Genomic DNA, 27,608 nt, shown 5'->3' with positions numbered 1-27,608 from the left:
TGTGATGTGTTGTAAAGCAGAGTATGCCAAACCTCACTTTAGCCAAACTTAATAAATGACAGACAAAGGAAAATTGCTTAATGGGCCTATTTTTGCACAGAAACCTAACACTTCAGTGAAACAGCAAATCCTGAGGAATTTAAAAATTGAGTGTAAAATGCCCTCTGACAGACTGAGGTTTTGATATCCTCTTGAAACACAGTCACAGAGAACACTAAATTAGAAAAGAGGTGTAATGAAACCAAGGATTCTAACATTTAAATAACTTAGGTTTTCCCTCTAAGCCCTAAGAAAAATAAAAGCAATGAGGCTGTGCATGGATTACTGAAAGCCCAAAGAACAGCTAGTGCCTGGTGCATAACGTGTACCTACAGCTAATCTGACTGAACATTCTGAGGTGGAGGAACAACTGCTTCACATACTAGGTTTGCCTATGAAACTGGGGCAGATCCAACAAAAGCATGCAAGAGATAAAAAGTAACAATTCTTTATAGTCTTTTTAAACTGAGTCATTATGTTCATCAGATGAAATGAGCAACTGGCAAAGTAAAGCAAACAAATGGGGGCTGATGCTGAACTAGACATTGCTGAGTTTGTATGTCAATAAATCAGTATGGGATGAAAAATGCAAGAAAAACAGTAATGAAATGATAAAAGTTGCTGAGTGCCAAATCCTAAATGTTACAGTACCAGTGTCAATTGCGCAATTTCAGTTTACATCCCCATTTAAAAAAACATACTGAAAATCTGTTATTTATTATTAAAGATCCTGCTTTTACTACCCGATTTTTCATGGTAGTATTTCATGTCTGGTGTGTTCATGGAATTGTATTTATCTACTGTTTTTATAACTTCTTTTCCCCCATTCCTTAAACTGAAAGGTTTAATCTTTCCTCAAAACCTCAAATCTTTCCTCAAAACATTTTTCTGGTCCTTTTAAAGAAGTTTTTAGTTGTGATGTTTCTTACATTAAATCATATTGTGCACTATTACACTATGTTAAGAGATGCCTTTCAGTCACCTGATCTAGTACTTGAATTTTTCTGAGGAGCTCCAAGTTCCTTCCAAACTCCAGGAGATATACCACCTAAGTTTAGAATATGTTTCTCTTAACTAATCTATCTACTCACGATTTTATCTTCTGTTATTTCAATTCATGGGAACATCTTATTTTTCTAAAATTAAAAGACTAGATTTAAAATCAATAGCCCTATAAGTTTTGTCACATTAAAGGAAAAGGAAGAAAGGCAACCTCTGTAATATTGGTCACTTCATTAAATGTCTTTTTTCTGGTAATTTAGCAGATGCAGTATCTTAAAATATGTCAGTACAAAAAAAAGTGTGGATATAAACTTAGTTTTCATTCATGCTTTTCAAAAACTGTCTTTCCCTCTTCATTTTATGTGGCACTTCTTTTAGCTCCTTTTCCACAGCTTCTCTTAAATAACTTTAATTACTTTAATAACTGCAATGTATATCTTTAAGCTCTGCCATTTAATCACTTTTTTTCTCATCTTCTTGCTTCCTTCTTTGGGCAAAGAAAGCAGATATTTGGTTTCTGCAACTGTGAGGATGTACTCATGGTCTCCATGCTGAGTTAAAAGTTTTAATAGCCTCATCTCTAGCTTTGAGATCATCTTGGTTAGCTTCACCTTTCTTAAGTCCCCATTCTCCAAAGTTTACAGTCAATTATCAAAATAGTGAGAATTCACATGTGAGTTTTCTGAAAATGGTTTTGAGTTTAATTACACTGCATTAAGTATTACTCAGAGGTTTAATGATACCATTATGTAGAACAGCTGTGTTTCTTCCAACAAATTTGAAAATAATTTCAAATTATTGTGAGTGAGTGAGGATAAGGATACAAAAATAAATTCTTTGTATTAACTAGAAATTTCATCTCTGACCAGTTTAAGTATTCAAGTAGATCAAAAACCGAAACAACCCCCTACTTCTGTTTTAATAGATAGTGCTGCTTCCCTCTGGACAGTACTCATTCATTTTCCCTTTTCCTCATCAAAGACCAAGTAACACAACAAGTATTTAATTTTTTTCTTTTTTAAAGCCATGTAGATTTTTAACAGTTAAGCTATTGAAAGTGTTGCCTAGAATAGTAGTTGTAGTTGTAGCTGTACTGTAACTGAAAGTAAACAAATGAATTTTCATTGAAGAAATTAATACTAAACAGGACTTCAGTTTAATCAAAGATATAACCCCCAAATCATCAGTAACACATCTTCACTTACATGTGCTCTTTCAAGAAACAATCCATTTCCTGACAGAGTTACACTTCCGTTAAAAGAATTATTAGGCTTGGATGTAGCAAAACTTCTCCTTTCATGGTAAGACATTAAGTAGTTTTAGAGAGATAAGATGGCTGGCCAGAGCAGCTTCATATAAAAGTGCTGCAAACAGGAAATCTACCTACCTGATCTACTTTTCTGACAGTTATCAAGCACAAAATGTTCAATTGCAGATTTAAAAAAAGAGAAAAGACTTAGGATATATGTAAACTAGAAACCAGAACTAATAGTGTACTGAAATCTCACAAAAGCTGTTTCATGTCACGACTGCCTTCCAAAGGGAGTCCTTCCCTAAATTAATTTTTAGGTTTCCAAAATTTCATCCTTTTGCTCTTGCTGTGCAAATGTTCTCCCTGGAGTGATTAAGGGGAACATTTTGTATCACCTGGCTTTCCAACATTTGTACTTTGAAAATAACACTTATTTCTGCAACAATGCAATGACCATAAACAAGTGCCAGCTGCCTCCAACTTTAGGTCTATAGAAACTGCTTTTCATATGCACCTCCCCTTCAGAAGGAAAGTAAATTAAGTACCTGGGAACTGTAAAGCAGTGACACCTCGGAAGCGTGCAGCTAGAGCACTCATTTTCTTCTTTCTCTCCCTCCTTTCCTCTCAGAACTGAGCTTCTCAATTTCACCTCAGCCCTCAAAGCAGCCTGGCACACCACCTCTTTTAGAAATAAAAAGGAAATGTTGTGACACTTTTTCTTAAATGAAGTTCAGTAATATCTTTCCATGTGGGTATATCCCACAACATTTTTTCCTCCCTCCCTTCACAATTAGGAATGGCAAGTAAATACATAGTTTTGAACAGTTGTGCTGTGGAGTAGAGAAGGGACATCTATCTTTAGAACTCTGTTACTCCATGTTCCCAAACTTGCAGCACATGCTCTGCCCAAACGTTGAACCGTTGGTTGACTGACCTGTCAGCTTGCTCTTACCATATGCATATGAATGTGTTACTAAAAAATAAATAAATGTATTTACACTATGGAGAGTTGCTCTGTGTTGCTCCATAGTTTTAGATCATTTTAGAGCAATATTTTTCCTTTTAAAGTCAGAGAAGCAATTTATTGCATGCACTATATACAAAGTATTTTTTTTAGCACACACATTAATGAGTATTTAAAATGCAAGTAACATTTTCAATTAAGTTGCACTCAGAGCTGTACTTCCAAAAGCACAGTTTACACAGCAAGGGTGGTTTTACTTTCTAAAACTATAAAGTAATCTCTTACTGTACTCCCTGTGGGTCTATAGTCCATCACTGTTTCTGTATGTTCATATGCCTACTTTGGCTGCAGGCTCAAATTAAATTTCCTTCCTGATCTGATGCTGTGACTAATAGTAAGTTAAATGGACAAAGGCTGAATCTGAGTGCTGGCACATGACTATCTATTGCTTCTGACTGCTGGCATTCCTTTCAGAAATGGCTTGAATGTACTCTCAGAGGCCAATGTCCATTGTACAAGCTGGGGTCTAGAGTGGCTCACTAACAGTTTACAATCTGTATAAATCCATCAGGCAGTATGAAAAAGGCTACCCTGTAGTGAAGGGGAAAGAATTTAGCTGTGTTGCATGCAAGCTATGGCTGTGCTATGCCATGCCATGCCAACTAGCTCTGACACCCAAAGAATAAAGTCTTAACCGGCTTTATTTTCCGGAAAAGATGTAGCTTGTATGTTTCTACCCCAACTGTAATCCTATCTACCCTTAAAGGCTGACAAAACTGTGCCCTTTCACAATCACAGAGCCATGTTTCAAACACAAAGGTTATGAAACCAGCCCACTATGTTGGACCGTTCACCTAAGGTAGGTCCACTCTTAAATCAAGCCGTGATCCAATTTAATCCTCCACAGCTACCAGAAGTTCATTTGAAAATTAAAAATTGAGCAAAATCTTGTACTCATAGACTTACTGACAAAGAGGCTTAGGGTTTCTGTGCAAATAGCTCCTTTGCCCGTCAAAAGGTGTGTTTCTTTCCAAGCATTAAGGAGGGCTGCTTTGCTGTTTCTGGGTACAACACAAGATTCCACTGCAAAGTATTTTGAACATTGGAGAGGACTGTTATGTAAAAAAATTTTTTTTAATTTTTTTCTTTAATGGAATTACCATGTTTGCTCAGTTACTTTTTTTCCAAGGTGCAAGCAATCAGCAGTCCCTCAGTGACTTCCAGGCCATGCAATTAGTACTTTCCAAGCCCAGTCACCAACTTAAACACAAATATACAGAGTAGTCACTGTGTCTTGCTATATAAATAGTTAGCAACTTACCACAGTTTGTGGATTGCTAACCTTGGGTGTTTTTAGAGTTGTCACCTCATTCTTTAAAGCTGCTTTAGTTTAAATTTCATAAGGTGAAGAAAGGTTTCAGCCTGAGGCATATAAACAGATAAAGTCTTGGTGAACTATAAACATCTGAAACCAAGACTACTAACAACTACTGGATTCATTGCCAGCTCCACTCATACTGAGTGTTAGTACAGAACAGAGTGGAGTCAGATTTCAGTTTCTCTCTTCTGTGGCTGCCAGGGAGTTAGTCCCAAAGTGTAGGCTAGTAGAGCCACTGAATGAAATAAAGTACTGGTCGGTTTAAAATGTAATATCTGGAGCACAGAATAATCAGAAGTAAATCCTTGAAAAGCAAAAGTAAAACTGACACTCCACACGATTTGTACAAAGGAGCCATTCGTTAGAGATGCAAAAATTTAATAAGGAACTTTATTTTTGCATTGTCATTATTTTCCCTTTTAATATTATGATGTAGCATTTACTGTCTCTGAAACAGAGGGTCTTCTAAATCAAGTGACAAAAGTTAGCGAATCAATTATTTTTTAGTCTGAAACTGTCTTCTGTGATCTTCTTTCACTTTCAGTGAAGTTACCTGTGTACCATTATGCTACAGGGTGAATACCTCAACAGAATACCTGCAGTGCTATGTGGAAACACCTTAAAAAGTTTTACCAGGAATACTCTGAAACCCTTAGATAGTAACTTGAATTTCTGGGAAGAAAGCTAGTTGCCAAAGTGCCCTAAAACCAAGGTCTTGGTAACTTAAGCAATTCTACAGCAGAAAGCTCTTACCAACTTTTAAATAGTTGAACTTTGATCTCTCTACAGGAAAACTGTAAAGAAGTGTGTATGTAAATATGTACATGATTTTTTTTTTTTACCTATATGCGTGCAAAACACACACACACACTAATATAATACTGGCATGTGAATAAAGCATTCACAAAAGACAGGTCATTCCATTGGTTGCTGGATGTACCAAATCAGAATACAGCTGCTGTATGTGACATGGCATTTGCAAATTAACATATTGTTACACCATGTCAAAGGACGAGGATCAACAGCGTTCCAGAAAGAACCAAATCAGGAATTACTGTAACAGGAAATGGAAAGAAATGTGATTTCTGTGATTTGTCTCAAGGGAATGAGGGCAGCTTTCAGATGCATCAGATTGCTTTCAACACAGACCGAGAGGCTTGAGTAAGATAAAGAGGTCTAATATGATTTTGAAACACATCTTCCCTAAAAACGAAGTGAAAGCCTCCTGCCAGGCAGTGTGTCCCACGAAGCTAAGAGGACCGGGTGAACATTGCCCCAAGCACTGCAACGTGGACTGGGAACACGGATGTGCCCTGCAGCGCCTTCTCCCACTCCCACCTCACATCACACCAAGGGAGGCCACGGCGCAGAGCCGGGAGAGCTAATGAAGCTTTTGTTCTGTGACCTGTCAGCGATCACACGGGTCGGTTTTATCTCACAGTAAATTCAGCCTCTGCAGCCTTCTCCAGATTAACTTCCTCCGCTCACTGCCCTGGCGGTCGGGCCGCCGCCGCGGGCCGCCACACGTTCCCCCAGCCCAGGCCTCACCTTAAGGGCGAAGGCGGCGGGTACGAACGGGGCGCCTCCCTCTCCGCAGCCCTCTCAGGGGTGTCCGGGGACCCCGCTGGCCCGTGTCCCTGCAGCCTGCGTGACCTGAGCGCACAGCACGGCCGCGGCGCTTGCCACTCGGCGCTGGGCGCTGAGCGCTGGCCTGAAGGCGGGCGGACATTACCGACGTGGCCTCACTGAGGGCGGCAGCTGGCCCCAGCACCAGGAGGCTGCCGGGATCCGAGCCGATCTGTGCCGTACCGTGCCGCACAGCACGAACGGGCGGGCTGCTGCCGGGCTCGCAACACACCGCCCGGGCCGTGCGCAGAGGCGGAGGTTCAGCGGGAGGTTAGAACTCTACGGGAACCCTTTCCCGCCCCGCCTCCCGTCCGTCCGTCCGCCGCTCCTCCCTGCCCTGTCGCGTCCATCGGCGAGGGATACCCTGCTCCCCACATCCCGCCAGCGCTTCCCCGCCGCCCCTTGCCCAGGCTGGAGAGCTGCTCACTCCCCCCCTGCTGCCACTGCGAGTGGGGAGGCCCACGAGCGCTTCTTCCCCACTCCCCCCCCCTCAAGTACAATGGAACCGGGCCCTCAAACGAGGGAAAGGCGCCACCGCCCCCCGCCCAGATGATTGCCAGCCCCCGTGGCCAATCAGCACCTCCTGTTTTACCCAAGGCAACCTAGCGCCCGCCCCCCGAGCGGGGCAGTGGAGCGGGAGAGGCGGGCGGGAATGTTTACAAACAAGATCAGGGAGTAGAGGGATTGGGGGTAGGGGGAGAGGAGGGGGCGGGGCCAGCGATTGGCGCAGCCGCGGATCCAATCGGGGCTCGCGCCGCGCGGCGGAAGGGGGCACGTCGCGCCCCCTCTGCCCAACCGGCGGCGGGGTTGGCGGGTTCGGCGCGCCAAATGAGCGCCCGGCGGGGGGAGGGAGGGAGGGGGCGCGGAGAGCGAGCGCCTGAGTAGGAGCCGCTCCTGAGGTCGCCCCCTCCTCCCGGCGCGCGCTGCCTGTCCCGGGCTGCCTGGGCCGCGCCGGGCTCGGCTCCGCTCCGCTCCTTGCTGCTGGGCGGGGAGGGCGGCCGGAGCAAGGGGAGGGGAGCCGCAAGGACCTGGGCTGGCTCTGAGGGCCGGGGGAGGGAAGTCGACGTGCGTGTGCCTCCCTGTATTTTAATAACTGTTTGTTGTTGGATAGTGTGGGCTGTTTTTTTCTTTTTTTTTTTTTTTCCACCCATTTTCTCAAGGCGAAGGGAGAACAGCCGCCCCCAGTGCGCCTGCATGGCTTTCGCTCCCTCGGAGCGCCCCTGGAAAATAAAATCCGCCTTGGGCCCGGGTGACGTCCCCCACCTCCGCTCACACACACGCGGGGAGCGGTAGCGGCGGGGAGCGCCCGCCCGTGAGAACATGGAGGGACCCTCGGGCCCGGCGGAGGAAGCGGAGCTTGCCGCTCCCTCAACCGTCAAGCACGAGCTGAGGAATGGTTGAGCGGGGGAGGCGGAGGAGGTCATGGCGGGGGTGTGGGTGTGTGTGTGGGGGTATCGGCGGGGGGGACACTGAGGGAGCGCTCCCGGCCTGAGGGGAGGGCGGTGGGAAGCGCGGGGGTGACGGAGGGGGCCCGGGCTGCCGGAGTTAGGGAAGTGCTGAGGAAGGAGGTTCAAGAGAGTTGATCGGGACCAGCAGGGAAATCTCTGAGGGAGATAAGGGTCAACCAATTCTAAAAAAATTGAAATTGTGTTTTTGACATTTATGGCTATATCGGTGTTGAGCCTGGGGGGTGGGTGTTTGTTACAGTCCCGAAATGAATGTTTTATGTGACAGCTTTTCTCTGACCTCACAGTGAAATGCCGGAATTGTAGGGAGGGGAATGTGCCAACATGTAGCCGCAGAGTTATATGGCTTTTCAGGCTGCGGTTCTCCCTGTAGCCTAATAGTTGCTTGAAGACCCCTGGACAAGCAGTTCAACACGTGAAATATTATACGACTTTTTAAAGATACAGCCAAAATGATCTGTCGTAGGTAACTGTTGGATAAGGTCTTACGTATTTTTAATAGGGACTCGGCTTCTCAGAAGTTTCCAGGTAACTTGAATACTGGAATCAGTCGAGATTTTACTATTTATTCAAATGTGTTTTTAAAACATAATCAAGATGTGGATTCTCTGTGTTTATTAGCAGTGGAGGTGCGTTTAACCCATGTTCTTCGTTCCTTTTCTCTCATGTTCTTCGTTCCTTTTCTCTCATGTTCTTCGTTCCTTTTCTCTCATGTTCTTCGTTCCTTTTCTCTCATATCCTTTCTTCGTGATGAAGTAAAAGTATACGGTGCTGTTAATCACAGAAGTTTGAGAGAACCGTCCTCCGTGTTAATGTAATTGACAGTCTCTAATGGGCCGATGGATGGGAAAGGCAGGTGGGGCTGGGTCTCTTCGGTCGCGTTTAGCCTGCTATCCCCCTGTCGCTCCGGTCTAGGGGCTCTGTGGAGGTGCCCCAGTGGAAACGTAGCTATCACTGCAGCTTTGAAAAAACAAAACAAAACAAAATAACAAACCACAAAAAAAACCCAGTCTTCTCTTCCTGATAGCTACGCAGAAACCAAAGGGACTGTAGTTTTCCTTCTTTCAAGAAGAAGCAAAAGAACTGGTGGAAAACACACTTGTTTCTCCGTGTTGCTCGATTTCAGTGTGCAGGAGAGGAAGAGGCAGGGGGAAGGGAAGTTGTAACACATTTATACTATTTATTTACCTAACTATTGTCTAGATTTTTTTATAAAAGTTGAGATAGCACATATCGCAGTGGGTTAGTTCTTTAAAGATTGTTTTGAGGACTAAAACACAGCGCATAAACTAGACAAAGCTCTGTCTAATATAGCCTAATAAACAATTTTCATTTTGATCCTGTTCTTATGAGCTTTATAGATTCAGAAGTGCCTGAAATTGTAATTTTAAAAATCTTACACTTCTTTGTGCCTTTTAAAGATTTGGAAATTCAGCTTAATAGGAATTGCTGGCTTCTCCCCTCCTCATTCTCTTCTCCTTATTAAGTATTTAGAAAACTCTGCTTTCGGAAAAATGCTTTCTAGCAATGGCTTGTCTATTTCTGGAGCAATTAGGGTGGAGGAGGGAGCTGGCTCATGTACTCCTGGGAAACTCCTACTCCTGAAGGTGTCAATAGTGTCATTGCTATGCAAGACATAGCAAGATGCTGTTTTCAGAATTTCTCTGAAACACGATGCTCTGAGATTTGGAGGAGAAAAATTGCAGTCAGCTTCTGTTCGTATAGAAATATATAAAATAATCTGTAGGATACCTTCAGATATTTTCTTAATTCTTTTTGTATTGGTTCTGGCTCTGTGGGTTCCTACCTGCTGGTTGTGGTCTACCTATCACAGTTTGTCTGCAGCATGGTTATTTGCTTTTACTTTGTTTTGGGGAAAGAAAGTGTGGAGATGTGCAAGAACTAGAACCAGAGATAGTATTTTCATTGCTCTTAAGTACTTGGGGTTGTATACCATAAATATCCCTTTAATGTGCAATTTGTTAAGATCCAGTGTTCCCCACCTCTGTGTATTCTTTCTTTGATGTTGCTAGCTCTGTGAACTAATTTTATGATTTAAAATTACATATCAAAAGTAGCTGTCAGTTTGGCGGATGAAAAAGAGGTCAGTCTCCACAGTGCTGTGAAAGAATGTGCTATTGTGGTAGAAATAGTGGCTTCTTTGAGAAGGGAGTGTCTCATTTTCATATGGTGGAAGTTGTTGCTTGAACCTCTTGATAACAGTCTCAAAGAATTGTATATTCAAATCAGCTGGACACAGGTAAACCTAGAGTGCAATTTGCACTTGCAATTACTTAGATCATGGAATTACTCTTAAAATACTAAATGAATTAGAGACAGGCATTGATTATGGTCAAGTGAGTGAGTGAACATATTATAAAGCTTGAATTTAAGAGTAAATTTAATATCTTCAAGAATTAAAACAGATGATTGTTGTTACCTTCGAGCAAGTATTGCAGCATATTGGAAATGCGCAGTTACAGTGCATGCAGTGCTATTTCTACACAGCTTCCAGTTGATTGTTAACCCTATCATACCGTGGTTTGACTTCTTTTAAACTTTGACCCAGAAATTATGGTGCTGGCTTTGATATGTAAGGTCAACTTTAATTTTGTTTTTTATTCCCATTTTTCTTAAGAACCTGAAACTCCTTTGTTGCATGACTAAACAGCAATTGCTGAAAAAACATCACTTCACAGGCATGTAGATTGGGCCTGTGATAGGGAAGGAAATTGGGTGCCTCTATGAGATGCCATGTGATTTGCTGTACTGCAAATACTGGGCACTGCTCTCTGTATATATATTTTATTTAATCGTAAAGAGAATCAGCATTCACTGTTCCTGCTGGGGAAAAGTGTAACCCTGTATGTGGTTCAATAATTGTTACTTCAGTTGGTTATTTTGCAGGTTAGACACAGCAGTGACTTTTAGACACATTTAGGTAAATGATGATTTTCTCCTAATGTATTTGGTAACTTTTTTTTTTTTCTTCTTTTCATTTTCCTCCTGTCACACCATTTCTGCCTTGATAGGAACCTCACAAGTCAGCAGCTTCAGAAATAGTCACCATCTTTTCTCACTTTGTGAAGGAAATGAATTTTTTTTGGGAAAGTGGGATAGCCTCTTTTTCAGGAAGTAGAAGAAAAAATATGTCAAAGATGAAATGGTAGGGAATTGGTGACTGTCCCTGATGCTCTCCAGTGAAAATAGTAAGAAATTGAAATTTTATACAGAGTCTGTTTTTGGACTCTGTAAAGGGAAATATTTTATTTTTTAAAGGCTAACACCATCATTAGCATAATTGCTAATCTTTTTTTATTTCTAAGAAGCTATGTGTTACTTACAGTAAAAAATAAATTGTTGCCTCTTCACATTTCCTGTTTCCTGGTAATGCCGTTTATGGCAAAGAAGAAGCCCTGTGTGGTAGGGAAGGATGTGTGCATAGAGGGAAAGACTTGTGATTTGGGAATTAGGATCTAGAACTGTTACCAGTGATACTGATCCCCTCACTTTCTGTTGTAGTTCTGTTTTTGGAAAAAAAAATTAAATAGTACCAAAGGGTCCTGACCCTTCAGTGTACGTGACTAGATAGGAGGCTGCCTGTCTTGCAGTGCACATCTGCAGTCCCTGCAGAGGGGCAGAGATCAGGACATCTGGGACCTTGAAGGGAACTTAGGAGACATTCCATGAATGTATGGGAGATAAGCAAGCAGTATATATGTTTGTTTTGATATAAGACGTTGTTTTTCCCTTTAGGCAAGGGGTTACTGGTTTCATTTTAATGCTATCACAAAACTTTGAGCTCAATAACTTGCTTCTGTTTTGTGATTGTCTGACCACATGACATGCAAAAAGCCCTGTGAAGGCCAGAAGCCACCATTGCAACGGGCTGCCCGGCTCCAGAGGCAGAAAAATTTGGAACTTTCACTTGAGTCCAATAGTCTAACTTATAATTCAGTATGAAGCTATAAAAAGCCAAACATGGACTATTTGCAGGGTCTAAGCATTCCAAGTTCTTAATTTTTTCCTTCTTGAATTAGACTTAAACTGTTACATGGTTAAGGCAATTGTGATAATTTTTATGACTAAAAAGTGTGATGAATCATAGAGTATTTGACCTTTTATGGAGCTATACCAGGCACTACTACAGTATCCTGTTTTTAAAGGAAATTATTTTATGAAAGTTTAAAGAAAATTTTAAATTTTTTTTTCTGCAAGACATTTTTTGAGTGTACTAATTCTGTAAATTAAGTGATAATTAATAGAGGATATCAAGCTTGGATTGCTTTTACTTCTACTTTTTACTTTTGAACACTAAAATATGTGTTTTCTTGTTGCTGTGGAAAGTATAAAGTGTGCTTTATGATAGTAAGTTTATGAATCATCCTTAATAAAGACTTAAATATCTGGATTTTACTATTTACAGAATCATTACTTGTAAAATGTTTTGTAGCCTAGGAATTTATTATTTATCTTCTGGTAGCTTTGATTATGATAAACTTTGATTATGAAGGGGAAGAAAGATTATTTATCCTCCCTTCAGCCTTTGGGAATTTAACAAACTTGTCTAAAATGATCTGTAAAAAGCCTAGTGCTTTTCTCTCACTTTGCCCTTGTTGCTTCAGTGATACTCTGTAAAATGTGTACTATAATTGAGAACTAGTAGTTGCAGTCTTCATAGTTAGCCTTTTGGTTAGCTAAGTTAGTGTGTTATAAATATGATGGTTTTAAAAGCTCATGCTAGATTCCATAAAGAAGTTGGGAGATTTATATGCCACTTCAATGCATCTTAGAATGCGGTTTAGAAGGGAATACTGAAACTCTTGCCAGAGTTGCTTAAATTTAAGGAGAAGGCCTAGGGATCTGAAGCTGTGATTTCCAGCTGTAATCTTCCTATAAATATTTTTGTTGGATACCTTTCATTGCTAGCATAATTAGATATGTGATGGTAAACATTTTTTCTTTTTAAATGATTATACAATAGTAATGATGAGGTGCAAGCTCTCCTACGATTTCTTTGCTTCTGACTCATTCTGTAGACAAGGTAGATGACCTGGTTTTATGAAGGACTTGCATTGTACTCAGTCACTTCGTTTGGTTTTGTGTTTTGTTTTCGGATCCATTGTTATTGTCTCCTATTCTCATTTTTTGTTGAAGTCTGGTGAATATTTTATGCCAGCTTGACAAGTGGTTATAAAAGCTTTACCTGAGAGAGGATGATTCTGAAGGTAATTCTTATATTCCCTGGTTAATGTCCACAGAGAAGCTAATTTGTAATTAATTCCATCAAAATTGAAATTGTCAGTAGCTTTTCTTTTGTTGATAAATTAATCTGTATTCTGTTACTGTTTAACACTGTATCCAAAGTACCTGTGTTTGAATGGAAGTGTATCATTTTTGAAGTGCTGTTCTGTTTTTCTTATGATGAAGACCAAAACTGATTCATATCTTAGGTATAATTTTCATTTAAAAAGATATGTCCAGTCCTTGAGGTAACTGTTATTTTGATATGGCTATTTCAATTTGTTGAGTGTTAGATTATCATGTCACAACTTTATTCAATTAGCATCTTGCCTAATTACATTTGGGTTCTTTGGCTATTATGTGATGTACAGTGTTAATACACATCATGTTTCTAGCTTCTAGGTTGACCTTGTAATGATTCATATCACAGTAATGACAAACCTCATGGCAAAATCATCTATGTAGTAGCAAAAGAGCTGCTGCTGATGAATGCAAATGCATCCTAGCATGGAGTGTTTTCAGCCTGTTGTGGATCTGGATCATTAAACTCAGATATCTGCACTTGTATCTTTATTTCAGATTCTGATGTACAAATGATAACTCTGGTGTGATAGTCTTCTGCAGCTTCAGTGTGTTTTCAATAATGGTAATGATTGTTTTCCTTCATGTTCCACACAACATTTCATGCTTCTGAATGTCCACACACTGTATTCTGCCTTGCTAATATTTCAGGGGTCTTTGTTATCTTTGCCTGCTTAAAGTTTTGTCTTCAGGCCTTCTAGAATGGGATCAGCAACTTTGTGGGATCTAATATTTTTAATTTTTTTTCATTCAGATGGTCGTAATTCTCTCTAAATTTTAAATAAAAGTTGTCACCCTAGAGATCAGAGTAACATGAACTGGATTTTCTCTTGCTTGTTGCAAGTTCAGAATGGTGTGCATGTTTGGGGTTTTTCTCTGCATTCTTTTTTAACCTAAGACCTGACAATTACTAGTTAGTGATTGTCCAATTTCAAGGGCTGGAGTATTTTTCTCTTCCCTTCACAAATAGTTCTCAGCTGCTGTAACAAGTTACAAACAAATTTTATATTTAGCAAGGAAAAAAAGTATGACATTCTAAATGCATTTTTCTTGATGACTAACAAGCAGTAGTTGTGTGGTTCTAGTATATGGTGCCTTTTTTGGGGGGGGTTTGGGGAGGGAAGCGTTGTGTGGTGTTTGTTTTGTTTTTGGGAAAGGAATGTGCTAGTTTTGGCTTATTTCAAAGATCAACACCCACTCTTCACTCAGTAGGGGGGATAATCTCGAGTTTGTGTTCATATAACTTTGAAAGCAACATATGTTCCCTTTGTTGCTGTGATTTAGACAAGTTGGTGTTAGGTGACTGCAGATGGGTCATTTTTTGAAGTAAAAGGTTAGAATCAAGTTGATCTTACTACCAGGCACTGGACACCTAATAGTTTGAAATTGTAGTGTTTTCTCTCCTGTTTTTCCTTCCTGCTTTTTCTGTTCTTCTTTAAATTGTCTGAGTTTATGTGTTCTGCTCAATAAAACAGTGGAGAGCAGAGAGTAGGCAAGCTTCCAGGCAGAGCTTGTACTTGAAGGCTGATTGAAATAGTTCAGTAGAGGAAACTCTGGTATTGCCTGACTGCTTCAAAACCAATATGCTTTTTCAAAACCAGAAAAAAGAGGAGAGAGCACCATTTGAACTTGAAAACAGTTACTATTGAAATAGTTTTTAAGATCATAAAAGTACACTTAAAAGCAAATAGAGTAAGTTTACACAGTGCCAGCTTGCACAGTTACGTTGTTCACACTTGTGTGACACACTTGGTCATCTCAAAGTTATGGTATAGTGCACATGACAGTCGTGTCTCCTATGTCATCTGGATGGACATCCTTCCTCAGGTTCCTAAAGTTTAACAGGCTGTTCATAATTTTCAGAGGGCCTGAGAGACAATAGTTGTACTGATATGAACAATACCACGCGATTTGATGACCCCTATGTGGAGTTTTGTCTTTGGAGTGGGAATTTCTAGATCTTTGCCTTTCTTTTTCCTTTGAGAGTTTGATAATTGTGAACCAGTACCATTGCTTTCTCTTTGTTTTTATGGGTGCCATGATGTCTTGGCCTTTCCCTTTATTCTTAGTGAGTTGATTTATCTTGCCTCTTGCCTGCAGCTGCTTACTCTCCATCTTACCATTACTGATCCAATAATGATTATTGTGGACTACAAGCAGAAAACCAGTAATCGACAGCTTTTTCTGATTGTGTCCCTATGCAGTTAGCTTATCTCCTCATGAGGTCTATCATCTTACGGCTTTTTTGCTTGATGTACTGCCATCTTCATCCTCCTGTGTCATGTGTAGCTGCAGGTCATTTCTGGAGAAACTCTCATCCTGTTGTCTTGGGCAGTACTTGCTTCCTGTCCAAGCTATTTGCCTTCCTGATGTGTCAACAGACTTAGAAAATTTACTTCTCCGTGGCCTTTTTCTTCGTTTCCAAAGCTGCTTTCCTTGTACTTGATTTGTAAACAAAGAGCTTTCCCAGAGCTTCTGTTTCTGAAAGACATCTTTGCATACACTGAAATGTTGTGATTGTATTTGCTAGAAATACTGGGGAGATAGATGCCTGAGTGTATATCCTATTGCATTCTTGACAGATAGTTGTCTTTATGCTGGTTGCAGCGATAGTTGTTGGGTCAGGTTCTGATGCAAGCCCTGTCATGGTGATGTCTGGTGAGGTGGAAGAAGCATTCCATTGTTCTGTCACTGGGAATAATAGTGGCCTTGTTGCATTTCTTTAAAGCCTCTGAAACTTGCAACTGTGTATTGCAACTGTGAAAAGAGTTCCTTGTGAAAGGTTCTCAAGCAGTGGTCATTTGGGTTCCTTCGAGTCACTGGTGAGCAGAATGACTAATTTTTTGTGAATTTATGCTTCTGAAAGCAGGTTGCAGAACATGCTGGTATGGTGATTTTTCATTCTGGAGGAGCTGCACCTCATCTAGAATGTCAAAGTGTGCTTGATTTCAGCAGATGAAGACAAAGAGTTGCTTCAGCAGTTTTATTGGAAAGAATGTGCTCAAACACAAGCTCTTCAGCGTGCTTTTTCTTGGGGTCTGATTTGAGATATCAATTGAGAGCAGCAACCAAAGATGTTGGAGCCAAGACATTGCCAACCATGGAAATGTCAGGGGAAGCACTTTATGGAAACTGTTATCTTTCTTGGAGTTTTAAAAATTATTTTAACTTTTTAATTAAAATAATTCTACTTCCTGCTTTATAGGAATTTCTGAGAAAGGCTTTGTATGTCTCAAGTGTCCTGTCATAGCTCTGTGTATGCAGCACCTTTTAGCTATCTGATCTTGTGGATTACTTTTTTTTTTTTTCAGTATAATGTGAAAAAATTAGGTGGGACTTACTTTATAGTGATCATATGCTTATTTGTGATGTATTTTTTCTCTTTTACTATGAAAATAATATTAAGATTAACCTTCAGTAAATTTATTTATTCTTAAGGATAAGGCAATTAAAACATCCTAAAGGAAATAAAAATGGGATTAAGATGATAGTGCAAAATCATGGCTCACATTGAACAAGTACATAATAATTCAAAGTAGGTATCTCTCAGCTTTTTTACTATGTAACCTCATGAAAAGGGGAAAGGTTTACTAATGTTACTGAATGTGGGATACGAGTTTAAATAGAGTTAACGGTACAGCTTAGATTAATGCATTGAGTTTTGGACTTTGTCTCTTTAGGGACTGTAGCCAGTACTAGAAATCTTCAGCGTGTTAATTGGAGAGGCAGCATTGCTGAGTTTTCATTCGTATTCCAAGAATATGACAGCAGTGAAACAACTGTTTTGCTTTCTTAGAAGAATGTTTAATTGAAAAGCTTGCTGCTGACAGCTTTCAAAGGATGTGAAGCTTTGGTAAACTTTTGCAGAGTTCTCCTTTAATGGAAGATCCAAAGCAGTGGATTTCTCATTGAAAAATTTCTTACCACTGTGAGTTCAGCACGTACTTAGGTAGTATCCAGAGAAGTTCAGTGTCCTGGAACTCTTCAGTGACGTCCATGGACTCATTAAACTGGACCCTATGGGCCTCGTCTCTTTAGGATAGTTTCCTGACTCCTGCTCTTCCTAGCTTAAAAGACATTGTTTTGAAGTTGTTTATGTTGAGAAACCATTCTCAGTGCTTGTTAAGAAGAGTAATATGTAATATTAAGTTTCTTCAGGACTGCTTTCTGACTTGTGACATGACGTACTGTTATTACATAGACATTAACTCAGTCTAGATCTGCCTTAGCTGCTATTACGCCTTTCCTTGGCACATGACTGCACCTTCCTTACAGCTGACTTCAGCAAAGGACTGTGATGGTCTCACCAGCAATAGTATTTGTTCTGTTTGCAGTGAAAATAACACAGCAAGCTTTGGCCTCAGCTCATGTGAGGCATATTGCTAATCCTGTTGGAAAATGGAAACTGATGACAAGAGTAATATTTTTCTGATTACAGTTTAACTGTGCTGTGTTTTAGGTTTTTTAATATGTATTATTAGGAAAGCTTGTAGATTCACTCAGATTTGCAAAAATCATTGTTGTGGACTTGTGTTTGCATAAGAAAAAAATCCCCAAAGCTCTTCTTAGATTTACTAATCTACCAGTAGTTTCAAGTAGTCTCTCTGTATTCACTCCAAGTTTGATCAGTGCATTATAAAGATGAATGATAAGAATTGAAGCAATACTTGAGATTAATTTTATCAGGTAACCTTAACATCAGAATGATAGTGTTATCCTGTTCCAACCAGAGGCGTTTTTATGTAATCTCTACAGATTCCTAGCATTGTTGTAATAAATAATTTTTTAATTTGCTCTTTCATTTTATTTAGTGTTTGGGATTTTTTACATATTTGTTTCCTCCTTTGCAGAGAAATGCCTTTCTGAAGATTTAAATTTTCTGTTTGTTACTATAGTTCTGTGAATGGAGATTAAATATACATTCTCATAGTCATTCAGAAAGTGCACTGTCTAGGTAAAGTTCCTTAGAAATACCAAACCAGATGAGGGATTTCTCTTGAACAGAGTGAATAAATTCCAGCATTTCCTATCAAAGAGTTTTCCCTGTTTGGATTATGAAATTTTGGGACATGAAATCAAAGGTGCTGCTATTGAAAGCTTTTTACACGTTTCCTAAGCTTTTAATTTAATTTTTTTTTACTAGCTTTTAAATGTACAGTTTGGCTTGAAATTTCTCTTTAAGAGGCATTCTTTTAACAGCCGGCGCCACTTTATGCAGCTTCTGCTGCTTGATGCTGCATCTTTAGTTTGTGCTAGTAAAAGTGTTTAATGCAGCTGCCTCATTAAAGCAGCTCAGGGAACTGGAACTTGGTTAAGAACAATGAAACTTAGTTGCTTTTTTGCCTTACCCCTTTTAACCGCGATCATTACAGTGAGCAGCTTTGCCAAATGGCCTGCAGTCATAGTCGTGCAAATGAATGGGATAATATTATGATAGGAAGGATGGAAAAATGGGAACTGCTTAAGGGTTTCTTTTAGCAACTTATAAAGGGAAAAAAGCTCAAACAAACCAATAACAAAGCAACCCACCACAATTCTTTTTTTAAAATAGGGCTCTGTACTTCCTCTGCTTTAAAAATGTCTGTTTGAAAGAAAAAAACCCAAACACCCTTTGAAGTGGTACAATTTGTATAAAACTAGAACCCCCTCCTCCCAAACTCCTAAAACAAATGAATTTGCTTTTGTAGCAGTTTTAGATTTTTCCAGCTTGTTGGCTATGTAGACTCAAGGTTTTTTTCCTGCTTTAAGATTCTGCATACCATCACCCCAAGCACCATATAATCCAAGAACACGAGAGTGTCTGGAGTGCTAGGGATGACCTGATTGCTGTCCATAACTGGGATTAGAGATTTGCAGACAAGGTGGAACTAGGCCTTCTTTTTATAGGTTGCCCAGTGATATGATGACAGAAGGTGTATACAAGCTAGATTGAGTTTCAGTTTTTTCATACCTCCAGGATCTTAGATGGCAGCGAGAAAATTGCTCTCCCTTGATTTTTCCTGTTGAAAGAATACAGTATGCAACTGGAATACCTTTTTAGGGATGCTTATTTCATTCACCTGCTAACTTGTTTTTACTGAATCCGTAGTAACATGTAAGAATGTTTCAGGTACTATGTATCTGACTTGTGTTTTTTTCCCTCAGGCAAATTTGACAGGTCCATGGCAGAGAAAGTTGGTAATTGAAAACTTCGAACTCCTGAAAGTCCTTGGAACAGGGGGTAAGATGCACTATTTTTTCTTAAGATGAATGTTGAAAGCATTGCTCTTAAGCATGGTTTGGTATCTAGCTGAGGTCTTGGTAACTGGGACATTCTTTAGGAAGATGTAATCATCTGCGTATTGCACAGTGTAATTTTTTTTTTTTGGGTCAAGTATTGGGAAGTTTGCCCATCCCCTGTTATAGCTTACAGAACTTCTGAAGATGCACTTTAAAAAAAAAACAATGAAAAAATGCCTTGATTTGTGAACAATTTTATACAGTTTGTGGAAAATCATTTAAGTAAGGCATGATCTTGATACTTTTCATTAAGTTTTCCAGACTGGCTTTTAAAAGAATTTCTGATGAAAAGCAGTAACTATGACTACATTAATGAATAGGATGCTCTGCTATTTAACTTACGTTTAGAGTTGTCATTGGCTCTACTAGGTCTTATTCTGTCCTTTTTAAATCTTAGTTAATTCTTAAAATGGAAAATGTGAAACTGTTATATTACAGGTTTCATCACAATGTTGAAGATTTGTAAGATGTTGTAGGGTTGGTGACTGCAACCAACAGAAACGCTTTGTTTCCCCTTTGTTAAAAGAACACATGCAGAGGCCCTGGTACACAGACCCAAAAATGTTCCTTACGTTTTTTTGTGCATTTTTGGTTTCAGAATTAACATCAGATGCAGTATTGAGTAGATTTGTAATAATCAGGAAGGTAAACTGTCATTAAGATCTTTAGAAGTTACACATTAGTTATGCTATTAAGTTGCGGCTGTTTACCAGCCATGAACATTCAGCAGTGAGGCTATAGTTGCACAAGCTTGCTACATCACAATCACCTGAGAGTCTTTTCCTGTTTCTGAAGTAATTTTTTTTCATGTTTGAATTTAAGAGAGTTTAGAACTCAAACCCTTGCAGTTGAATTTCAGTTGGTGGTGGAAGAGGCAAGGAATGTTTAATATTCATAGGCAGATGTAGTGAGTCTTAGTGGGGTTGACAAAAATGAAGTTACTTACTATTATGCATTTGTGAGGATGTCTTTCTCAATTGCTGATGGAAACATTGGCTTTAATTTTAATTATGTGTGTATGTGCAAATGAAAACCAGCTCTATACTCTATACCTGATTTTTTTTTTCCACCACTGCCATAGTCTGAGATCAACCTTAATATTGAAAGTGGTTGTATTTGGAATACAAATTAAGTTTGGTTGGTTTCGTAAGTGTTAGTCTTCAAGTTCAGACTGGTAGTAGCCTGACCTTCTACCCTCTTCAGCAGTACCTCTGGAATACCCCTTTTGCTGCTGTTAAACTGTTGTCTGTTGATGCAACTTTCCATGTTCCCTTTCATGAACAGATTAGCCAAATTTTATTTTGGCCCTGGGACATTCTTAAACATAGCAGATAATACTGAGACTCATAGTGCAAAGCTGTTTTCTCTGGTTAACAGCATAATTTTTCAGTGACTCATTTTAGAAAAAGGCTACTTGACAATGGGATTGTGTTAATGGTCAAGGAAAAAAAAACCTAAGGAATCATGCCTGTTTTCATCCTGCCCTGGCAGTCACATTGCTACAGAAACATCAGTGTTAGTAGAAACTTTCATGAACTGTCTAAAAGATTCCTGCAAACCTCAGAATCCAAGGATAGGCTTGAGTAGGTTTTATTTTTTTATTTTGCCAGGAAATAATAGTTACACTTTTTTAAATCTGTAATTTTTAGTAGTCTGAGATTATTGCTTTGGAAATCTAAACCCTTAGGAGAGACTTATTTTCTAGCTTGAAAAGCATTCTGGGGTTTGCCAGAAAGCAAAAATCCCCTCTGGTTTTTTGTAAGAGGTTTCTAAAGACAATAGGATATACCTGTGTGAAAAGCTTCCTCTTCTGTAACTGTCATTTAGCATATTTTTTGATGCAGCCTCTAAATGCAATCTTCAGTTTCCTGTGTTTCTAATTAGTACAGAGTATGTTTTTCATTGACTGGACAGAGCAGAACAGAAATTCAAGAGAAAGATAACTGGCCATTTGGCTAAGTTGATCCCCAAATGTTCTGCTGCAAAATAAATTTTTGAGATAATTAAGCCTACAGTTAACGGAAACCACAGTGAACTACTGAACTCTGGTCCTTTTAATTTAATAACATACAAACTTTTGTAAAAACTTAGTTTTTAAGGGAGTTCTAGAACTATGGTGTAAATTAACAAGAATTATTATGCAAGCACTCCATCTTAAGTATGTGTCCTGGTTTGGGCCAGGGATGAAGTGATTCTCTGTCTTGTGCTTTTGCTTTCAGCTGAGCCTGCTTTAAGTAAGTTGCTGAAGATTGGCAGTGGGTCCTCAGACAATGTCTGCTTTTGGGGCTGATAACGCTTGAATGTTATAGGTACTGCCAGGGGACTTGGTATGCAGAGCCACGGGACACTGCTCAGCTCTGAGGAAAGCAATTTACCATCCAGGAGTCCTCCTTTGGGGAGGAACAGACAAGAATAGATGTTAGAAACTGACCAAACGGAGTATTTCCATCCCATAGACGTCACACTCAGTATTAAATTTGAAGGGATTTTCCAAATTCGCTCTCTTCTTCCGGCGCCTCTTCCTGCTTTCACCAGCTGCTTCCCTTCTTGCCTCTTGTCCTTGCTTCTTTTCCTGCCTCCAGCTCCTGAACTGCTACCAACTCCAGGAGTCCAGCCTGGACTTTCCCAGAGCTACCCTGCAGCCTCAGTTGGACGTGAGAGTTGTTGGGGAGAAGGGGGAGAGGTGGTTCTCATTTTTTTTCCTGTATTTCTGTATGTGGCTCACTAATTTATTTCAATCATTGCTGTTTCATTAAAGTCTTGTAGTTTAATCTCCAACTGAGAGTCTCTCTCCCCTTGTTCTCTCTCCCTTCTTCATCAAGGAGGAGAGAGAGTTATTAATAGAGAGCGTCTGTTTCGGTTTAAACCGCCGGGGCCAGTGGTTAAACCTTGGACAGTATGGAAACCAACTTAAATGCTATAAACCTTGCAGTATCTGCTGCATGTGAACTCTAGGGCTATGCATTCAGTTATGTAGCTATCTTTGCTGACCACTTTTTTTCCTGTTGCAAGGGACCTTGCATTTTTATGTACAACTTCCATAGCAGAGAGTATTTTCCAGACCTTCATGAGATGCTCATGACCCTGTTTGATACAAACTTTTCTATAAAATATTTTGTTGTGTCACAAGTTGTGGGGTCCCTGCAACTTACTGTTCTTATACTTAAATTTAGGTTGAACAAGTGCATATGATGGACTGACTTCACAGTTCTTTATACTACAATGTGTATTTACTGGGGGGTATGAGAAAAGTTATAAAGAAAACTGTCTATAATCACAATAAGGTAAGGCCAGAGATCCTGGAATAGCAGGTGCTTACTGCGACTTGTCTTAAAATGGTACTGTCCAAGAGTGAGGTATCATTTAGAAACCTGTACTTTTCTTCTACAAAACCACTGGGATGCATTTCAAATGATGAGGAGAAGGTTCAGAAGATACTTCCATGCCTTCTGTAATGATAAGTAAGAGTTTTGAATTATCTTGTTTTGTAGGTTTTATTCTATTAGAATAAGAAGGATATTTTCCTCAATGTACATATATTTTTTATCTGTCTAGCTGGCAGTCTAAATGCAGTAAAACTAAATTGCCATCCCTCTAAGTAGTAACTGCCTGTTGGCTAGGCTGAGTTGCAGGTGCTTATTAGCTGCCTCTCTTACCTTTCAGAAAGAAAAATAAGTTTTCAAGTGTGTGTTGTGTTTAATTTTTTTCTTTTTTCTTTTTCTTTTTTTTTTTTCTTGTTTTTCCCTTCATTTTAGTCAGACCCTTTGGGGAAGGCCAGGGTGATTCCTGGAACTTAGAGACTTCTCTAAACAGACCAGGTATCTCCACTAGTGACTTGCCCCATAGTGTGGGCAGGATGATTAAGAACTGTGGGTTCAGGTTTTTTGTTTGGTTGTTTTTTTTGTTTTTTGTTTTTTGTTTTTTTTTTGGGTTTTTTTTTTTTTTTTGGTTTGTATTCTTTTACACTAGTGAATTTTGGGAAGATGAATATAGGGCTAGGTGTTGAGGTCATTTTGGACAAATTGATTGACAGAGGACAGATGGGGATGCTATTGGGTTTTTTTTGGGAAGCAATATAAAGAAAATGAGGAAGAGGGCATTCTGATGGCTTCTGTCTATGTTGCTGTGTATTTTTAGGCAAGAGCTATCTTTACTCTGGCAGTGAAAGCCTCGTCCCGGTTTGAGCTTTTTAAAATATTACTGAAGCTAATGCTAAATAAAAGCTGCTGTTTAAAAGTGTTCATTGTGGAGTTATGCAGCATGCAAAGTGTTTTCAAAACTCCTACTTAAGTGATCACAGTACTAGAAGGAAGAATATAATAAAGCCTCATAGTGATGACTATAGATGCTATTGTAGTTAATTTATTTTAAATGTAGCTTGCTATGAAGGAGCTGGATAACTAAAGAAGGAACTTAAAATATGTTAAATTAAATGATGCCTTGCTTAAGTATACCTAATTTCAGTAGTTTTGTATAGACGTGGTGGTGGGTGTCTTCATGTAGCAGCACTGAAGGTTTACAGAAATCCTAATTTGTAAATTCGTCTTTTCAAAAAGACAAAAATAGTAAGAATACTAAAAATAGTATCCTTGTGTACAGATCTTTTTCCTGTGAAAGTTTTTACTTTTTTACAACATTTTCTTCATGTATGGCTTGGTATAATTGCATGCTACTTACTACTTTAATTTACTTTTTTTTCTGGTTTGTACTTGTATGCTCTCTCTCAATTGGTAGCATGGCTTTTGGTGTTGAAAGCATACCATAGTATACCCATTCCTGTTTTGACCCAAATCTTGCAGGTAAAAAACATGGGAGCAAAAAAACTGAGTTAGTAGCCTTTTGATCCGAGTTGGATCCTTTTATGTTGCATTAAGGAACTACTAGTAGAATATAATAGAATAAAATTACCCTTTGAAGGAATCAGTAGCACACTGTATCAGTAAAAAAAAAAAAAAAGAAAAAAAAAAAAAAAAGAAAATGTGCCACTTGCTAATGAAGTTAATAATAATGTACTTGAATGTACTTGTTGCTCTGGGAGCAAATTATTGCTTACCTGAATTCTCTGATTTGCCTGCCTTAGTGTTGAGTATACACTTTCTGAAATCCCGGTTTCTTTTTTGTTTTCGTTGAAGTCGTCTTCAGCAGTTATTGTATAGTCTTCCCAGTTTGGAATTTTCAGATTTCCTGTCCATTGAATTAATGTTTCCAGCTGTTTTTTTTCCTATCTACTTGAAGTTTTTTTTTCCCCTCTGCAATAAAAAACTTTTGTCTGCTCTATAGAACAAGGTTACTTTACTGCAAAGTGATCTAATTGCTTCTCAAAGCCATGAAATGAACAAGAGAAGGCAGCTGTTTTGCCTTATGCTTGCTCACTTGGTTTATTTGGTTCATTCTTTGTGAATGTTTTTTTAAAATGAAAAGTTTAATGTAGAATGCATTCTGGGACATGGCTTTCTACACATAGTTTATTTATTTTTTTCTACTCACCTGGTGCTCCTTTTTGTTGTAATAAATGCCACTTTCTTTCAGTCTTTCAATTGTGCTTACAAGATGCAATGCAAAAGGTTCCCCAAACATGTGCCCTGGTAATCTAGTCTACTGCTACAGTCCAATAATGAAGACAGAAAATAATTAGAAACAAAAATATAACTTCCATGTATAAAAGAGACTATTTTATAAATGATCTTTTAGAATGAAATCTTTTTATAGAAAGAATTTTTTCCTTATATGTGGAGGTTAGGATCTGAAAGGATAAATTCATACGAAGGGAAGAAATTCGGTAGAAAGAATGTTAGATTTAAATAGTCAGCTCAAAAATCTTGTTAGACAAGAAGGTATAATGAAGTTCCAGCTGAGAGGTCAGGAAGTACTCTGACAAAGTTAAGACTGTACAATTAAGATCTTTCAAAGAACATCAAAGAAAATATTTATATTATTCTCTCATAAAAGGAGAAACAGAAGTGGTGTTATTGTGATCAGGTGAGTGAGCCAGAATTAGGGAATGTCTAAAAATGAGTCAGAACTCCAATTAATATTTTACTTCTGTGTCTGCTGAGGACAGCTAGGATGAACAGTGAATGGAAGGTGGGATGGCTACTTAGAGACAGTTTAGAAACTGGTATGAAGAGCAGGCTGAAAAAAGGGGACACTGTTCAGTCTAGGAACCTGGACAGATTTCTTCTGTTCATCCATCAGATAGTTCTGCAAGAGTTTGTATTTTAAATTGGAGATCAGTAGCAAAGATTCTTACTGGTTCAGTATAACTGGAGAAAATAGGACATGCAATCCAACTTTTACGAGGGAAAGAAAAAGATGATGAGCCAGGAAGCTGTTTGTTAATTTTTCTGAACAGCAGTATGCAGTGCCTTCAAAGCTATTTTTGAAAAAAATAATTTACATAAATTTTTTGTAATGTTTAAAATCTAATGGCATCCTTATCCAATGGCAGATTCTTACATATGAGAGCCATCTAAAAACCATGCTTCCCTTGAAAAGGACATACATTGCCTGCCATACCTATTTATTGTAATAATATTTGGTTTTTTTTTTAAAAGCTAAAGGTAAAAAAAGCAAAAATACTGGTAGAAAACAAATCTTAAAATGCAGCTTTCTCTATCTTGTCACATTCTGCCTTTCTCATTCATCTGTTTAATGGGACAGGGAACTTATTCTTGCAGAGATAAGAATGTTAAAAGTCCATTCAAGATTCTTGTCAACCTAATATATAAGGAAAGATAACAGAGAATGTTTCATCTTCGACATTTGGTGCTGGGCAATAAAAGTTGCGAACACTTCTTTAGAATGCTTTTAGTTGATCTCTTAAGGTGTTGCTTTAAAATTCTGTGTACCTATGTCAAGTTTTGATAAATTCAGAAATTTGCATAAACCATCCCATGTGCTATAAACTTATACATATTTACTTTTTTATTTACTTATAAATAAGTAATTGCTTGCCTTTTCATTGTGAGAATTAGCTGGCATGATGCAATAGCTTAATGTACTTACATTTATACAGAAAGAATAAAGAAGCAAAGAATACTTTATATTGTTGATTTGTTGTCTTACATCAAGTGTGTACCTTAGAATATTTGAATGACTTGCTGAGTTGTTACTTATAATAGTCCTGTATTAGTATGAATGTGTATTGATGAAAAAGTAGTAATGAAAGGAACTTTAAAAGCACCAAATGTATTTTTCTGCCTCACAAATTAAGTGAAAATTTGGTGTAAATTGATGGTATGAAATCTCTTACTCATTTTACAGGCCTGATACCCATACCAGTCTGAGACTGCTTTTTTCTTTACCTTTAGATTTTTATTTTATTCCTCTTAATAAACTCCATGGTTAGACTAACAGGGTTTTTTGTGTATGTTTATGTGTATATGTAGAGAGTATGTATTATATACTATTAGTTCTTCCATAATATAAAATGTTTCTCAATAATTTGGGGGGAGGATGTTTGGGAGCTCTGTATATGTATTTCTTTATATGGCATATATCACTGGCTACATATTTCTGCCTTGGAAGTAGTTGAAACGTGCATCAGATTTTATGAGAATGAACATTAAAATGTGGCTCTCTGAGAAATTAAAAAGCATTTCTCAAACAAGATTATCAGATAAGGGCATTCTTGCATTTAGGTTATGTGCCTTCTCTTTGCTGCCACTCAAATCAGTTTTGCAGTGCTGTCTTTTTAAGTAGATTTCTCGTGGCGATATCAGATTCTAGTGTTGGATGTATCATGAGTCATTTGATTAAAATAGTGCTACTTAAGATTTATTCTCATCAAAAACTGCCGAGAATCCTCATCATTCTGTCAGTCCTTTTCAGATTTCTAAAGAAACAATTTGTACCATGGCAAAACTCTATGCTGAAAATTCTTTTATGATATAGTTTCTAGAGTTTTCCTCACAGCTATTACACTTACTAGATAATTTTCTTTTGACAGCTTTACATATTGCATGGTATACCACTTGCATTCTGCCACTTAAGGTGCATTGTTGCCTGTTTTTAGAAATAGTGATCAAAGATACAGGTACCTAAGTGTTAAAATCTAGAGGCTTTTGTTTAGCTTAGCTTAACATAGTGTTCTCCAACATTTCTGGTTAAATTAATGTCTCCCAGAAACCTAAGAAACCTTCTGTTCTTCATATTCTAAACTGGGCGTTTTAGACAGGCACAAGGAAGTTCAGTGTCAAGCTTTGGTTAAAAATTGGTGGAAACTAGAGCTGCTCCTTAAAGCAGTTGAGAAAAGCAAACTAAGGCCATTCTCTGCAC

General features: G+C 38.7%; 2 protein-coding genes across 5 annotated transcripts in view; one reads left to right on the top strand and one right to left on the bottom strand.

Moving 5' to 3' along the window:
- The window catches only part of DGLUCY (D-glutamate cyclase), a 40,226-nt gene extending 33,682 nt beyond the window's left edge, over positions 1–6,544 (bottom strand). The window contains exons 1-2 of one of the 3 annotated variants that reach the window (XM_030452530.1): positions 6,368–6,544; positions 2,839–2,974 (exon numbers count right to left, since the gene is read on the bottom strand). The gene's annotated coding sequence lies outside the window, so the exon portion shown is untranslated. Of the gene's footprint in view, positions 1–2,838; positions 2,975–6,188 lie in introns of all 3 variants that reach the window. The other 2 variants (XM_030452528.1, XM_030452529.1) reach the window with 2 other exon arrangements.
- A 658-nt stretch (positions 6,545–7,202) lies between these two features.
- RPS6KA5 (ribosomal protein S6 kinase A5) overlaps positions 7,203–27,608 on the top strand; it is an 87,669-nt gene continuing 67,263 nt past the window's right edge. For both annotated transcript variants that reach the window (XR_003987629.1, XM_030451561.1), the window contains exons 1-2: positions 7,203–7,657; positions 19,198–19,272. Coding sequence is in view for 1 of the 2 variants with exons in the window: in XM_030451561.1 (XP_030307421.1) it covers positions 7,582–7,657; positions 19,198–19,272 (151 nt within the window). In the remaining variant the exon portion in view is untranslated. The remainder of the gene's footprint in view (positions 7,658–19,197; positions 19,273–27,608) is intronic.

The sequence above is a fragment of the Calypte anna genome, chromosome 5A, assembly GCF_003957555.1.
Source record: "Calypte anna isolate BGI_N300 chromosome 5A, bCalAnn1_v1.p, whole genome shotgun sequence".
NCBI classification, from domain to species: Eukaryota; Metazoa; Chordata; class Aves; order Apodiformes; family Trochilidae; genus Calypte; species Calypte anna.
The sequence above is the reverse complement of the archived record's forward strand: the minus strand, read 5'-3'. Positions and strand labels throughout refer to the sequence as shown.